The sequence below is a fragment of the Sinocyclocheilus rhinocerous genome, unplaced genomic scaffold (genome assembly GCF_001515625.1).
Source record: "Sinocyclocheilus rhinocerous isolate Xijiao unplaced genomic scaffold, SAMN03320098_v1.1 scaffold444, whole genome shotgun sequence".
Lineage (NCBI taxonomy): Eukaryota > Metazoa > Chordata > Actinopteri > Cypriniformes > Cyprinidae > Sinocyclocheilus > Sinocyclocheilus rhinocerous.
Window position 1 is genome coordinate 685,711 of NW_015645540.1, and position 16,529 is coordinate 702,239.

General features: G+C 39.0%; 1 protein-coding gene across 1 annotated transcript in view; it reads right to left on the reverse strand.

The window, feature by feature from the left end:
- LOC107706338 (calsyntenin-2-like) overlaps window positions 1-11,413 on the reverse strand; it is a 223,520-nt gene extending 212,107 nt beyond the window's left edge. Inside the window, exon 1 of the mRNA XM_016510011.1 lies at window positions 11,181-11,413. Coding sequence (XP_016365497.1) covers window positions 11,181-11,253 — 73 coding nt within the window. The 5' untranslated portion in view covers window positions 11,254-11,413. The remainder of the gene's footprint in view (window positions 1-11,180) is intronic.
- Window positions 11,414-16,529: the final 5,116 nt, after the last annotated feature.

Genomic DNA, 16,529 nt, shown 5'->3' on the forward strand with positions numbered 1-16,529 from the left:
CCTTGTATATTTACCATAACAGCAAGACTGAGCCGGAATCAGTCAGATCAGAAAGCGAAAAACATTTCTAAACCTTTCATGAAACCGCTAGTAACCATGGCCTTGTTGCAAGGTTGTCCTACACAGCTCTTTTTTAGTGTAAATGGCAAAAAAAGATGAACAAGATTAGCCGGCCAACACGAAAACTTTGCGGCCCTGTGGACAGCAGTGAGGAAATAAAGGGCACCTGCGATTGTCTGTGTGATCCGAAAGAGAAAGACGAGGCGACAGATTGCTCCCAAATCCAATTAGGCCTGTGCTCCTTTTCCCTGCAAGCCTAGCACACAGCGCTCTCGCTGAGAGGGTAGAGAGAAGGCGGAGGAAAGGGGGTTTTGGACAGATAATGACTCAGACTGGAGAAAGACAGGAGAGTTAGAGAAAGGCTCTGTGTCAGCACTGAAAACCTTTACGCCTAGAAGTCCTGAAAACCCTCTTCAACGCCTGCAAGAGGAGCAGCTGGCTTCAAGTTCGGTCAGCACAAAAGCCAGGATCACTCTGGCTTTTAAACAGACAAAGTGAGAGCTAGAAGGAGCAAAGAGCGCCTATCAAAGCTCTTTACAACATCACTGCGCTAGCTAAAGTAGACCATGTTTGGATCCAGAGAGTCACGCAACATCTAAGTGAGTGCCATTGATGTGAATGCGAATGCTAACGCTAATGCATTGCTTTCTACAGATAATATAGATCACATTGAGCGTTGGTGCTCCTTTAGAAAACGGAGTACAAATTAGTGGTCGATCAGTGTGCCCTTTTTGATGGCTAATGGCTATGACTATATCTTGAGAGCAGGGTGATCAATGGCCAATATTAAAGCAGATTAATATGAAATCACAATATTTGATTTAAAGACAGCAACATGCTGCAATGAATATTTTACAAAATATCTACTAAATGAATCAATATGAAAAATATTTTTTTGAAAAAATAAATCTGTAAAATATATGTAAACTAAATTTTGTACTTTAGATAGATACTCTAAATTCTGTAATTCAATTATAGTATGTCTCACAGATAAAGAAATTGTTAAAAACATGACAAAAAGGAGGTAAAAACTGTAACCACCAGTGCACTGACCTAACTGTGTGCACTGGGAATAATATTTTCTCAAATAAAGTGTGTCTGCATTCAGGCACTGGTGTTTGTGGTGCTGTCACAAACTTTCAACATGCATTAGCCAATGCCACTAATTAAAAAGAACAAATAGTGGCTCATAAAACTTATTTAATGTCCCAACATGAATATTAATGTATATCTGTCCTTTCAGTGCAGATTGGTAATAAGTCCAAATAAATGGTCAGCGTCTCACTTCAACAGTGTGAAAAACCCCTGTAAGGTCAGCAATAACTCAAGCCTGGCATCTGTGAGGGGTTCAGAGGATTCATGGAGCCCCTATATCCATATTTCACAAACAGATCATCAGCTTCTGTTAGGATGTCATTCTGAGTGACTTACAGTCCTTCAGCCAAGCCCTTGGCTTCACTCAAATGCTTTAGATCTCTTGCCTCTCTCAATTTTAGCCCTTGTTTAGTGCAGATTGGTAATAAGTCCAAATAAATGGTCAGCGTCTCATTTCAACAGTGTGAAAAACCCCTGTAAGGTCAGCAATAACTCAAGCCTGGCATCTGTGAGGGGTTCAGAGGATTCATGGAGCCCCTATATCCATATTTCACAAACAGATCATCAGCTTCTGTTAGGATGTCATTCTGAGTGACTTACAGTCCTTCAGCCAAGCCCTTGGCTTCACTCAAATGCTTTAGATCTCTTGCCTCTCTCAATTTTAGCCCTTGTTTTCCACAAGGACACTGAGAATTTGCTGGAGTGGTTAGAAGAGAAGCAAAATGTTGCATTTTGCTCAGCATTTCATTAAATATATATAGCGCATTTCGAACACAACTCTGTTTTTGCAGCAACCCTTCTACACACACACACATACATATATACATATATATATATATATACATATATATATATATATATATGACCGCAATTACCATTTTAGCACACAACCAGTGAGGACTCACCATCAAAACAAAGATGCATTTTCCTACCATTATTTGCAACACGCTGCCTTTACACTGTCATCACATTCAAAACTTTATTTCTTCTGCCATGGCACTGGTGATTCAGCAGCATATAAAAAGCAAAAGCAGTACAGCAAACACTGTATATTTCCTTCCCCATGACAAAAGCATTCATTGTAGCCTCTTCTCCCTTGCGTCTTTGCATCAAACAGCACAAGTCATTTATCACTCACAGCATCATATACTAGCCAGTCTCTCGGTGTCTCATCATCAGTAAAATGCCACATCTCACAAAAACATCAAAAACAATTTTGTTTTTGATCATCATAATTGCATTGAGCTTCAATAAGTTAAAACTGGTTATAAAACAGCCTACCATGACAGAGCCTTTCTTTAGCAGACTGTAGAGACGGTCTCTTTGATTCACTCACATTGATGACAGATAAGACAAACATTCTCACTTAGCAAATTAAATCAAAAGTTTATGATCCAATTACTAAAAACATAACCATCCAACTGAACAGTAACTCTGTCTAATTTACTTCTCAAATAAGATGTTTACAGGTCAATTTTACTTGCATTTGGCACTTGGTGCATGTTCATTTTGAACCCTGTCTGAGATCTTTCTACAAATCCCCTTATTACTCCTACAAAAACTGCCACACAGTAAATACATAACATCAAAACACACACACACACACACACTCACAAAGAACAAAGAACAAAGAGCAATGTTGGTGAGAGAGAATGAGGCTGAGGTTGTTAGTGGACATTCTGAGGCCAGGTGACTGATAGTGCCATTTTCATCTCAGATGCTGAGAATCTTCCCAGTTTTTTCCTTTTATCTTCTCCATCCCTATCTTCCTCTTTTTCCCTCTATCTTACAAAGGAGGCCTTATTTTAACGGACATACTTAAAGTGAATCAAGTGTATCACTGCAGGCGAGAAGGAAAGATAATGCCTATACATGCAAGACGCACCATGAAAATTAAAAACTGATTTCATGAGGACAAGCTTCCACTTCCTCTATTCTCGCAGGGCGCCACTGAAGTGGGACGGCTCGCGGCCAGACTCCGACTCCACAGGAAATCAAGCACTGAAGAAAGAGACGTATCATATACAGCCTACAAATATACCCCCAAAAACACCCATTTGCTCTCTGCTTGTGCCTTTGTAGCATTCTCATTCCTGCAGCGGTAGCGAGAGGCCCGTGGCATGCACTATTGATTTCAGCTTCAGTCAGCACAGTCATATGACAGGCACCACACGTATGAAAACACTCAGACCAATAGTGGTTGTCTCTTTTTCATCTCTCTTTGTGCCAGTGTGCACTCTCTCTCTCACACACTCTCTCCTAGAGCCAACAACTCAAGCACACTCACACTCATCTACTGAAACACAGAGAGACGTCGCACCTGCATTAATATTTTACGCTGATGTGTGCAGATCCTGGCTGTAATTAAAACTACCCAGCAAAGTGAATTCACATTATCTCTGTTTGAGTCCCAACAGTCACTGCGTGTGTGTTTGCGCAAGTGAGAGAAAAGATCAGGAGCCACACACCCTGACACTGCGCTTTTCCACCTGGGAGGAAGGAGGGGGCGGTACCGCAGCTGCTCCCATCTAAAACAAACACCTGCAGTTTGACAGCCTGGGTGTCTCCTGCACCCGTGGAACATTAACATCCTCCTAACTCATTTATGCGCCAAAGATAAAACTCCAAGCCTTCCCGGAGCATCCAAACAACACAAAGGGCAGCACCTGCGTCTTGCATTCCCTCAGCGTGTTACAAGAATATCCACCAACCGCTCAATTAAAATAGGCTCTGCTGGTATCAGATCAGCACGGTGTTCGATCCTACCCGGATGGGCAGAGGGGATCAAATGCTGTGAGTTACGCAAGAATTAGTCTGCAGGGTAGAAATGGTTGTTTTTCTTCCACTGACAGCTGGAAGAAACCGAAAAGGCAATATCTGCAAAAGCATCCAATTTAGCCATATACTCCACTGCAGCCTAACCACGCAAACAGTGACTTAACTTCTAAGGAAATGCTTTGGGGGATAGTGGAGTGCCGCAGTTTCACGGAAACCTCAAAATTGTTCCAGATTTAGCAATAGCAACTAAATAATACAACTGCAAACCATGCATAGGGGGCCACGCGTTTAAATAGTTACCTAGACATTGTGTAAAGGTTCAGATAATATGATGTATGTGTACTTCAAATTTAAATTTGATTAAATTTAATTTTGGCTTTCTCAAGCCAGCTTAATAAAATGGTTTATAAGTTGTGTTTTATGGGGCTTGACCATACCTTTGAAAGACGAAATCTCCACTCTACACCAATGATGTACTACTGAGAATGTCAAAGAGAAAACTGGTTAGCATGCTAAAAGTTAGAGGTCGACCGATATGGGTTTTTCACTGGCCGATGCCGATATTTAGAAATCAGGGCAGCCGATGGCCGATATACAGGTGCATCTCAATAAATTAGAATGTCGTGGAAAAGTTCATTTATTTCAGTAATTCAACTCAAATTGTGAAACTCATGTATTAAATAAATTCAGTGCACACAGACTGAAGTAGTTTAAGTCTTTTGATTTTTTGGCCGATTTTTTTTTTTCCCCCATTCGTCTCATAAAAGTGAGTTTGAGCAAATGATTATTGCAGGGTACAAGATAGTAATAGTAGTAGTACCGGTTTCCCCGGTAACGGCTATAATCAAATCAGCGATGCGCTCACAAACGCTACTTTATCAGGCATTACAGGAAAGACGAAATGAAAATGACATAAAAGCTTTTCTGAAGACAGTCGGTTCTTTTCAAAGATACATTCATATAAAAACACCCGCACTGTATTTTAATTTTGAAACAATTTTATTCAACGAAGTATAAGACTTTTGGAAAATCTATTTGTGGCGGTCAGTTTTCAATGTATAGGAAACACAGGACACTGCTATAAGTCAAATGGCCATAGTGATAACAAAAATAAAAGATTTCACACATATTACACAGCCTGCTTCTCATAACTGCTTAAGAGTGCGCTGTGGCCACAAGCGATGACATCGTGGAGGCTATTGTCGGACCTACACACACATTTCATGAGGAAAGTTAACGTGCACGTTATAATCAGCCCAGAAGTTTCGTCTGAATTGAACGTGTTTCTACTTTCACATGCAAATGACTTGTTGCACTTATGAATATGATAACTTTCCGGCATCAATTCTAGTAGGGTAAAACGTAAATTCTGCTTTTGAAACGGTCTGTTTTGCCCTGCCATTAGCTGAAACTGTGTGTGAACAAGCCGCGGCTGCACAGTGTGTGCTGCTCCGTCTCACGCAGCCTCAGAGGGAGTTCTGCAATGCTTAGCTGCCCGCAGTTGCGCCTGCCTATAAATCGGCCTAATTTGCAGAACAATCGGCCGATGCCGATTAATTAAAAAATGCCAAAAATCGATCAATCGATCGACCTCTACTAAAAGTCACATTCAGTTCGGTAGGGTGCCTCTCTGTAATAGTAGCAAAAATATAAAATCTGTTCAGTCATTTTTGAGCACCCCGGTCCAACAATCATCTGACCCAATTTGTATAAGAATTGGACAAAAGTAGAAGTAGCAGTGAAAAAAAACAAAAAACAAAATTACATTCCAAGGCAGCCAAACATCAGAAGAAAAAAAGTTTAATTTTGTTTCTAGACAAAGTGGTTGAAAAGTTATTTAAAAAGTTAATACAAAAAAATAAACTATTAAATTGGCAGTGGTGCTATAGGGTTTCTTCTGAAAACCCCAAGGTTAAAGGCCTATTCAGGACCGCCACCGATCATTAATACTTGATGTATAATTAATAAGGCTGCCAAAGACTACCACCTTAGTTCTATAATACAATAGATCTGGGCTCTTCAACTCCAGTCCTGGATGGCCAGTGTCCTGTATACTTTAGTACTAATCTCAATTTAACCCACTTGTCTATAATTTGTAAGTAATTCTGAAGACATGATTTGCTAGTTCGGGTACGTTTGCTTAGGGTTAGAGATAATCTGAATAGTTGAAGAGCCATGCAATAAATCTTTCTACAGTAGTTGTAGGGTAGGGATGGACAACTTTGTCCCACAAGGTCCACTGTCCTGCAGAGTTTTGCTCCAATCCTAATCAAACACACCTGAAAAACCCAACCAAAACCTTTTAGAAATACAGACAGGTGTGTTTAATTAGAACTGGAGCTAAGCTCTGCAGGAAGGAGCTGCCTACCTCTGTTTCCAATCGATGCCCGTTTCCTAAAAACACAATGGCGTAAAAAAATGAAGCAGCATTCCAAAAACATGTCTGCTGCAAGTATCAGGCCAGATTCTTCAAGACTCATCTAAGTGTGGCCTTGCTGATCTAGACCTTTGCAGTGTAGTCTTGGCAGTGTTCTGTACCCGGCCCCGAGTTCTATTAAAGCCACTGATTGGTCACCACAGAAGGTCAGACAGAGTATTTCCACAGATCAAGCCGGAAAGATAAGATGTATGCTGCTTCTTTCCAAGATTCTGAGAGAGCTGCTAGCAGCTTGTAGCTTGATCCAATCATCGCAGGTCATCAGACAATGTCTTTACTCCAAGATGTACAAATGGCAAGCTGACTGAGACAATGTTTAGAGTCCTCTTTAATGAAACATGGAGTATGGCGTTGCCCTACAACGGCAAAAGGTCAGAGCAGCATATACTGCAGAGATGTTGCCCTTAAAAAGGTGATATGGTAAGGTGTACCTAAAGGAGGACAGGAATGAGTTATGTTTGCTGCTTCCATGTGGTTAGCTTCTTTTCAGCACAGCGAGTTCAGTGCAGCACAAAACCAGAGGTCAGTGAGTGACAGTGCTGCAAGGTCTACACAATAAGTCTTGTTTGATAATAACGTGGCATAGATGTTTCAGAGACTTCTCTGGGTTTTTGAACCACTGGCTGAGAATGTTTAGAAAGATGGAGGACAGGATTCCAACATGATGCTTTCTGACTACGCTACATTCAATCTCTCACCCAGAGAGGCGGGTTCTGTCTCCCGGCCTACTGGAAGTAATCCATCTTGTAGCATGCCATTGTAAACACTGTGATTACATCCATTCACTCGCATTCACTTCTAAAGAAAGACATGCATCATACAAGGGAACAGTCACGATCCGCCGCTCGGTAACATACGGCCATGCAAACACCTACACACGCTCGTACCCAATCACCATGAGCTCCCTGTTCACCCAATAGCCAGTTTTCAGCTCGCCGGGACCCAGCGCAGGCAATTAGAAGGAAAGCTGGAGGACAGCGTCCCAGAATCCTTCTCTCTCTGGAGCTGGAGCAATTTAATTGAGACTGAATCTCAGGGACTAGCCCACTTCTCGTAGACGGTCAGCAAATACAAGCAGGGTCCCACAGCTCCACCACCAGCACGAGGCTCATAACACCAAGCAATCAGCCACACTGAGAAGAGAAAATACACTCTATTTGTGGTGGGAGCGTGCATGTGTATCTATGACTTTGCATGTATAAGTTAAAGGGAAAGTTCACAGTTCTGTCATCGTTTACTCTGCTGTTCCAAACCTGTTTAAATTTCTGTCTGCTGTGGAACACAAAAGAAGATATTGTATATGGACCAAAAAACACTGTGGCATTTTTCAAAAATTCTACTTTTGTGTTACACAGAAAAAAGACAGTTGTAAACGTTTGTAATGACATGAGGATGAGTAAATGATGACAAAATCTTATTTTGGGGGGTTACTAATGTGTTAATACTTGTTCTGAACTTCATGATTCAGAAATGCATCCGAGCAGAACTACAGCTGTGCAAGTGTGTGCGTGTAGAAGAGCATCCAGTGTTATTCCTGTGCAGATTGGCCAGAACTGACCCCTGGGAGAGACTGGTGCCATCTGACCAGCTGGCGAGAGAGCGCCACTTACAGGGCCCATCTTACCTCCAAATGCAGCTCTTTCCTGTCGTCCCCTCCCTTTCTTTTTCCCTCATCCCTCCCTGCCGCTCATCACACCAACGCTAATGATGCATGCTGGGTAATTAACGTTTAAATTAAGTTGAGCATTTGCATGGCATTCTGGCTTGAAGATTGGCATGCTCCTTGAGAAGCCACATTGAGACAAAAAAGACAAAAAGAAAGCTAGATCTCAGGAAACAACAGACTAAGACAGATCTAACAGCTGTGGTCCACTTAGCCAAGTGTTTTCAATGTTCCGCTTTGCTCCCCGAACAACGGCAGTGATGCAGAAAAAGAGAACGCCTTTGCTTTCCCCCAAGCTTGATGTTCTTAGGTCGCAGCATGAAATCCTAAGTTATGCATCTATTCCAGATCAGCAACCCAATTTATTTAGCTCTGGGATAACTCTGTGCTTTCTCTGAAAAGGCCAGCATTAATCTCAGCCTGCTTTTACAGACCTACCCTTATTTGTCACTGCTGTCTTTCTGCTTTGTCCTTTTCTTGTGTACTCCACATGCTGAAGCCAAACTCTGAATCTCTTTTTCTCTCCAAGACTCTGAGTTTTAGAAATGCTCTCTGATTCTCAGACAAAATAACACACGGCCTTGCCAACATCAAAACATGCTGATTGTTAATAAAAGCGGTCAAGCTCTACATGTTACAAAATCCATCTGGTAGCGCAGTGCACTAACTACGCCAAGGTCATTGCTTCGGTTCAAACACACACATACTGACAAAATGTATATCTGTGAATACGCAACCATACATGTAAAGACAGTACGAGCAACTTTGTGTGCAGATTGAGATTCACATAACATGAATAATGTAAACACGAAGAGTGACACTGAAATTATAATATGGTGATGTGATTACGTCTAAAATAAACTGTTTTGCACTCAGAGGTAAGCCAGACCGCTAGTGAATTCAATGCTACAATAGCATTCTGATGTAATTTTGATGAAATCCCTCTTTTTTGGAGCGGCAGAGTTTTGAAGGCAATCTGCCAGACATATCAGGTTTGGAAGGTTTTCAAATGTCATATCATTCCTATGAAAGTGTTGAGTCCTAATGTGGACGGCTTAGATTTAATGATTGGTTTATATTTGCGATTCTGCCTCATATTTCTATTCTATTCCTTCTATTTGAATGCCATGTTCACCTTTTGCAGCTCTTCATGCATAAAGGACTTTAATTTTCAACTCGTTTTTCCACTGCGTTCAAAATTTTATGGAGTGCGAGAACCCAGAAAATTTATATGCAAATATTCAAGGTTCCGATTCCCTGATTCGCCAATCTGTTACACTGGAAGAGCCCAGTCTCAAGCAAGGAGTTATACTTCTAAGGAAAGTAAATCAGGGCACACAGGTAGGCCTACTGACAGATATTACACTTGTGCACTGACGAATAATTGAACTGTTCCATATTCATCACTGCCCCAGAGACACAATTAGATCTCTTATCTCAATGTTTGTGTTCCTACAAACACATTAGCCGCTTTTTCCATGGCAGCGATGAAAAAATCCACGGCTTTACACTCATGAAGTGTTAAGAACTATGCAGCCACTGAACACCTCATTGAGCCTTATGGAAAATATTAAGAAGAAATGCAGTTACTACCAGCATCATAAATTAAACCGATCAAGCAGATAGATCACTAGAAATGTACCATAAATGTCAATGAAATATTGATGAGGGGAAATGGCTATATTCAGACTCATGCTTTGAAAAGAAAATCACAGGCTCTATTATTGGATATAGTGACTTGGCAGAGCATCACTATTATTATTATTATTATTATTTAGTCACCCAAAACTAAAGCACATAACTCATTGTGCTACTGTTTGTGCTACAGCCATGAATAACAGCTTATTGAGGAGAGGTGATCTATGACTTTTATTAAAGATTGGATGGATGGATGTACTGTACGCCTGCTTGGTGACGAAATGCCCAAAAAAAAGACTTAAATTGAAAGGGGGTCAGAGGGTTCATATTTCCATATCAAAATGTCACAGAAACTTGAGGGGGACCAGAAAGAAAACATTAAGAAATATCCTAAAAACTTCATAGACACACCCTAGCAACCAGTCAGAACACCTTAGCAACCAAAGAGATACTTACAAAAACCAAAATGCCCTTACAAAATCTCTTCTTGGGCCTCTAAAGCACCATCTCAAAATCCAAATATTATAAAAACATGGGCACGGGTTCCTCAGACTTATGACACCATATAGAAGGAAATTAAGGAAATCTAGGAGAATTATTCTTATTGCAACAAAAACATCCAGATTTATGTCATAATCAATACTTAAATGAATGGAACACACGTCGACTTGCTCAGCAGACACTTGTGATTTTATTTAGGTGTCCTAAAAGAAGGGTCATCATCATGCATGTTAAACTCATACTGATAGAAAAACAAATAAAAACTGGAAAAACAAAAACAAGTTATCAGCTCTTAATGGATGACTGTGCACTCGATAAGGGAAGATTCATTGCCAACCTGAAATGCCACTGTCAGCCTTTCATTGCTAGTCTGCATGATCCAATCTGACTGTAATTTATCACATATCATCTAAAGCATACCACTTGTGCACTAACAAATAACTGAGCTGCTCCATATTCATCACTGCCCCAGAGACACAGTTAGATCTCTTATCTCAATGTTTGTGCTCCCAAAACACATTAACAGCTTTTTTCCATGGGAGCAATGGAAAATCGAATGTTTTATGCTCTTGAGGTCTTATACACTATGCAGTCATTGAAAATAGCAGGTAAGATCAGTAGAAATGCGCCTTAAAGGTCAATTAAATATTGATGAAGGAAAATAGCTCTATTATGACTCATGCTGAGAAACCGTAAATATATGATTCACAGTCTGTATTGTTCCTATAGTAATGAAAACATTTAGATTTGTTCAAGAGATGCTGATGATCTCGTTGAAGTGTGTTAAATAAAGGTTCATCATTAAGAAAACGGGAGAAAGAAAGACAAACTTGTACTACGTAAGGACATATGTCTTGCCAACCTGATTTAAGACACTCTCAGCCTGTCACTGCCGCTGTGAATTCTGCAAACTAAGAGTAATTGATCACATATGATCTAAGACACTGATCTAAGTGCCAGGCGTTTCTTTTCATGCGGTGACATTCCAAGTTGTCCGATCTGCCTTACCTTTCCCAGCCAGGATGCCGCACTGCCCGGAGAGCACCAGGAAAAGCATCGCTGTTATCACGCACATCTTCATGATGAGCCCAACACTTCGACCAGAACGCGATGACCTAATTCTTCCTCTGTTAATCTGAAAAAACACCACTCTTTGGTTTTATCTGTCCTTGAACGACGGTGAACTGAAGTCTCGCTAGTGAACTCCCAGCTGCGCGAGACGCGGTCCGAGCGCACGAGGTAACGCGGTCTGTGTGTCTGTGCGTTGCGCGAGTTAACCCCCCAGGATCAGGCTGCTACGTCACTCCCCGAGCAATTAATCTTGACCCATGATAAGGCATTTATTCACTCCCTGTCTAAATACTATTCTGGTGAATTTTTTATTTGATATTTTTCATGTTTTAAAAGTGATATTAGAAATTGATTTACGTTTGTGCTTACTGGTCGTTTTTTAAACTATTTCTTTCTTTTAATTTTTTCAGACTGAGGTAGCCCAGTATAAACACACAGTATTTTGTCCAAACATCCCTTTCATTTATTATTGATATTATCATTATCTTAATCCAATGACAAGACTCCTCCCAAGGTGGGCATCTGTGCCTTCCAGGCACATTAAAAATGAAAAACAATAACAAAAACAACAGTGCTGGGAATTTTTCTCTATGGTTCATAATCATGTTTGCATTTCATTGGCTATGATAAAATTATGATAAAATGACCTAAAGTAGTTGTAAATCCTAGAATATTAAAAAACTTTCATATACAGTAAAACAATCTTATAAAAAAATGCAAATACACAGTTATTATAAAAATTGTAATTGGTTAACTGTAAGTTCCCTTATCATATACAGTGAAAAATATAATACATGTAACATTTGACTGTAAAATTATGTTTTTTGCCAGTAGAAAGTATTAAGTAGCACATAGCTTATGGTGAAAATCCACTGAAAATGCACATTATATTTATGTGTAAATAACCTGTGTTACCCTGATGGTGTTTTTGTGTTTTACCACCTGTACAATTATGGTGGTTATCAGTATTTTTAGGAATATACAAAAGCAATTTGAAGTATGTCTAGTATTTTGGTGTATCGTGGTTACCATGTAACCCGACTTACAGACAGACAACAACTTGGTGGACATCAAAGGCTGCAAACCAAAGTTGTAAAATTCTCACACTGTTTGTTCACGCTTGGGATTTAACAGAATTTCTTATAATTATGTTGCGTTTTGAAAAGTCACACTGATTTAAAATGCCGTTTTTTTGAGCTGTGGTAATCCATTTTCAGTAAGACCATATTCAATCCATATTAATTTCCTTTTTTTCATGGTTGTCCCTGAAAATTACCTCTCCGTTTCCTCCCATGCATTAACCATATGTGTACTAAATCCTGACTTACCTGTAAAAACTCCCATTTCACATGCAGAGTGTATTCTGAAGATCAAACATTTTCATTTCTGATGGCGGCTCATGCCCTAACTAAGATTTTCCCTCAGGTGAAATGAGATTTGTCAGCTGAGGTAAAAAAAAAAAAGAGTGTGTGGACTGTGGACTTCCCATGTGCCCAGGTTGACAAGGAAAGCTTTTAATGAGCGTTCAGCCATGAACTCTAGGTCTTCTCAGTTCCACCTCTCTTGAGAGCTCTACCTAGGTTCAATTCAAGATATCAAAACACTGTAAATAACATCTTCCTGTGTATACATTTTTAAAACATTTAAAATGTATGTAAAACATTTAGACTTTGGAAAGTGCAATATAAGAAATGCAGAAATCTTACTTATGCATTGATTGAGATCTGTTATAGAATGCATTATGTAAATATGGGAAGTCAAGATAAGGAAATCATTTAGTAGGAGGTAAATTATAAATGCCTGTAAACGTCAGTCTTTTAAATGCAGTTTCATCACAATGGAGAAAGAAAACTTTTTAGAAATCCATTTAAAATTCTAACCCACTACCCATTCTTTCGCTCATTTTATTTCCTATTTTTTCTTAGTTAAATGTCAATTTTGCAGAAGCCCGGGGGAATTTCTGATAATAGTTTTAGTTGCTTGAAAAAAATGAGCTGGTTTAAAATGCCATATTATTTCCCCAGTCTTCCTCAAACCTAATTTACCTGCACAGCTGATAGACTGGAAAAACATTTGTGCTCATTCATTTCAATCGTTTGGCTTGTTGCATTTTTAGAGAATGCATTCTGTTGAGTAAATTTGCTCTAGGTGAAAGCTTCTTCACTCTTTTATCAACGCATCTGCAAGTCTAAACATCCAACGCAGAGCAGACATGAGAGGAAAGAGCTGAGTTCTCTGTGAGAGGAACCTGCTCGTGCTGATGCCTGAAGCAGGTTATCTGCCACTGTATTAGATGATGTAGGCCTATACAGTCTTGCTGAGGTTTTGCAGAGATCCACAGTTTCGGATTGCGATCTTTAATTACTCCACTAGCAGGATCTTAATGCATCAACAGAAGCAACAACACTGTATTGTCACTTTGTGCACTGTTCTTTTCAAAGATATGTTTTTCAAGTGATACGGCCAGCACCAACCTTGGCGATTATACCATTAATAACTACGGCTTTACAAAATTGAAGACAGCAATGAGATAAGGTAAAACTTGAACTTTTACAATGAGCTAAATGTGGAAAGTACTTGACTTAACTGAAAATACATGGATTCTCAATTCTCATTCTTATTAGTTGCCTGTATGTTCAGATTATGCTAACATGCTAACTGGAAAGAGTTTTACTCTTTCGAAATATGTAGGCTAATGTTGATCATTATTTACATGATATACACAGAGCAAGTCAAAATACAAAAGGTAATATTGGGTGACTTACAGAAGACTCTCAAAAAGTCTCTTTTTGCAACATAAATAGTTCCAAGCGAAGCCACGGCCGAATGAATGTTTCTCTTCAAACAATTGTGTTTCGTCTCTGAATGTGCGAACGAATGAACGAATCTATTGAACAAATGATTGAATGACTCACCTCTGCATTTCATTGTTGAATAAATCAGTGTTTTTGAATGAATCAGCTGATTGACTGAGTCAATCATTCACTTACAAAGACAATCGCTTGTTGCCTTCTGGCGTAACGATGTAACTGTAGAAAGAGTCACTTAAAAGTTCCCATCACTTAGACTGATCTATTTTGAACAGTGTAATTTTTTTAGTATTATTTATATACTATTATAGTATTTATTGATATTTTTTATTGTTTTTTTATTTTATTTATTAATTTTCATATGTTTTATGTGCTTTTGTCATTTCCACTAGTTTTCTTTCTCTTTCTTTTTTTTCTTTTGTACTTAAGCTTAAACCTGTTTATTTCAGTTAATTGCTATGTCAACATTTCCTATTTTTGTTTAGGTTTTTTAAGTTTTCATCTATTTTTATTAGTTTTAATTAAGTTAAATGGCAACACTGGCCTGGAAAACACAAACTCAGTAGACAAGCTATAGTTAAATATTCAAAAGTCAATGTAGTTGAACGCTACTTGACTAATCAGATGCAAAGACTGAAAGTAATTGTTGAATAAAAATCTAAATATATGTATATAAATTTACATCAACATTTCATGTCACTTGACACAAAGGCTAATACCTGTTTTCAATAATGCTATTCAATCTTTGTGTCGTATTACCCACATCTCTCTCCAGTCTTGTAATATTCTACAGGCATCGCTGTAATATGTCTTAGCTGTGTCTTTTGCTATTATGGAGCTCTCTAAATAATGAATTCCAATTCTATTTAAAATCTTATGAGAGCAATCTGTATAAATGAAGTCTGAACTCCTCTTTTGCAGGAATCACTCTTAGGATCCACCATTGAGGTGATGCATCATCCACAGATATTACATTTTTTATTTGCTTTATGTGTTTTTTTCACTGCCTCGGTTAGACTCTGAATCCATCATTTGCTCATGGAGTCAATCTTTTCAGCACCTTGGAGAGTTCTCAGTATCTGTGGCAGTACTACCTGCCTCCCAAGAGGGGTCACCCTAGAGTCGTTTGCGATTAATTACTGCCTAGAACAGGGGTGTCAAACTCGGTTCCTGGAGGGCCGCAGCCGTGCAGAGTTTAGTTCCAACACTACTCCAACACACATACCATGTAGTTTTCAAATAAGTCTAAATGACTTGATTAGCTGGATCAGGTGTGTTTAGTTAGGGTTAAATCTAAACTGTGCAGGTCTGTGACCCTCCAGGAACTGAGTTTGACACCCCTGGCCTAGAAACTACTTGGGATCACTTTGCAAAGGAATGAGTGAGTCAGAAATAGAAAAGAGACATTCTCATTTGGATGGCAGTCCTATACTCTTAAGAACAATGTTTCTAAACAGTGCCAGATTAGGGTTCTTCGACCTGTAACAAAAACAGAACCCTTTTTGTTGTTGAATAGAACCGTACTTTGAAAATGCTTTCTAGGATGCTAATAGTGTTGTAAAGAACCTTTTTAATAATACTTTATTTTCATTATTTTTAGCATATTATTAATATGGTCTATAACCCTCTATCTGTTTTATAATTTATTGTAGCTTCTATTAGGGTTTTACGTAAAAAAACGACAACATGTTGTGTCATTTAGGTACTTTTATTTCTTATTGACATGAAATTGTAGCAAAAATGACAGTGCTCTAACAACACTTGTTAATGGTTATTAACAGTTATTAGCTGAATACATAAGTAAATGATAATTTACACTGAACATGAGTAAATACACAAATAAGTAAACACAGAATAGAACGGGGCCAGTTGCATAAACCACTCTGTTAAGACTGTGTCTTAAGAACTAGTTTGACCAGCTAGCAGTACGCCAAGGGGTACTCAGCCTTACTTTTTGGATTCAAATTAGACCAATCTACCTTTTTGTAACTGACATAAAAAATGTTATGTCTTGAAGAACCGAGCAGAACATGGAAAAACATAGCCTTTGTCTTCTGTTACGCGCCTAAACGGTCAGTCAAATACACACAACCAATCTCAGTGACATCACAATGACACGCGGGCATTTTGTTGTCGTAGGGTGGCACACTTTTTATGATCAGACAAACAAACAGTGTAGTACTGATTTATGCTTTAATTTACAGTTTAATTTTGTATTTTAGGTAGACAGGCCTATCTCCATCTGTAGGCATACATGATGCAAAAATGCAGATTCAAAGAGAATAGATAACACATTCGAGGCCAAACATATTCGATTCATAAGGCAGATATGTTGTCTGATTTCTAGGGATGTATAGGACTAGCGCAAAAGAGCAAATATCGCTGTGCTCATCATCTCTGTGTGATGCAACACAAAGAATATGACTCCATTAGTGTAGTACAACATTGGTCACATTAGCCAGAGCAGGCTCAAAGT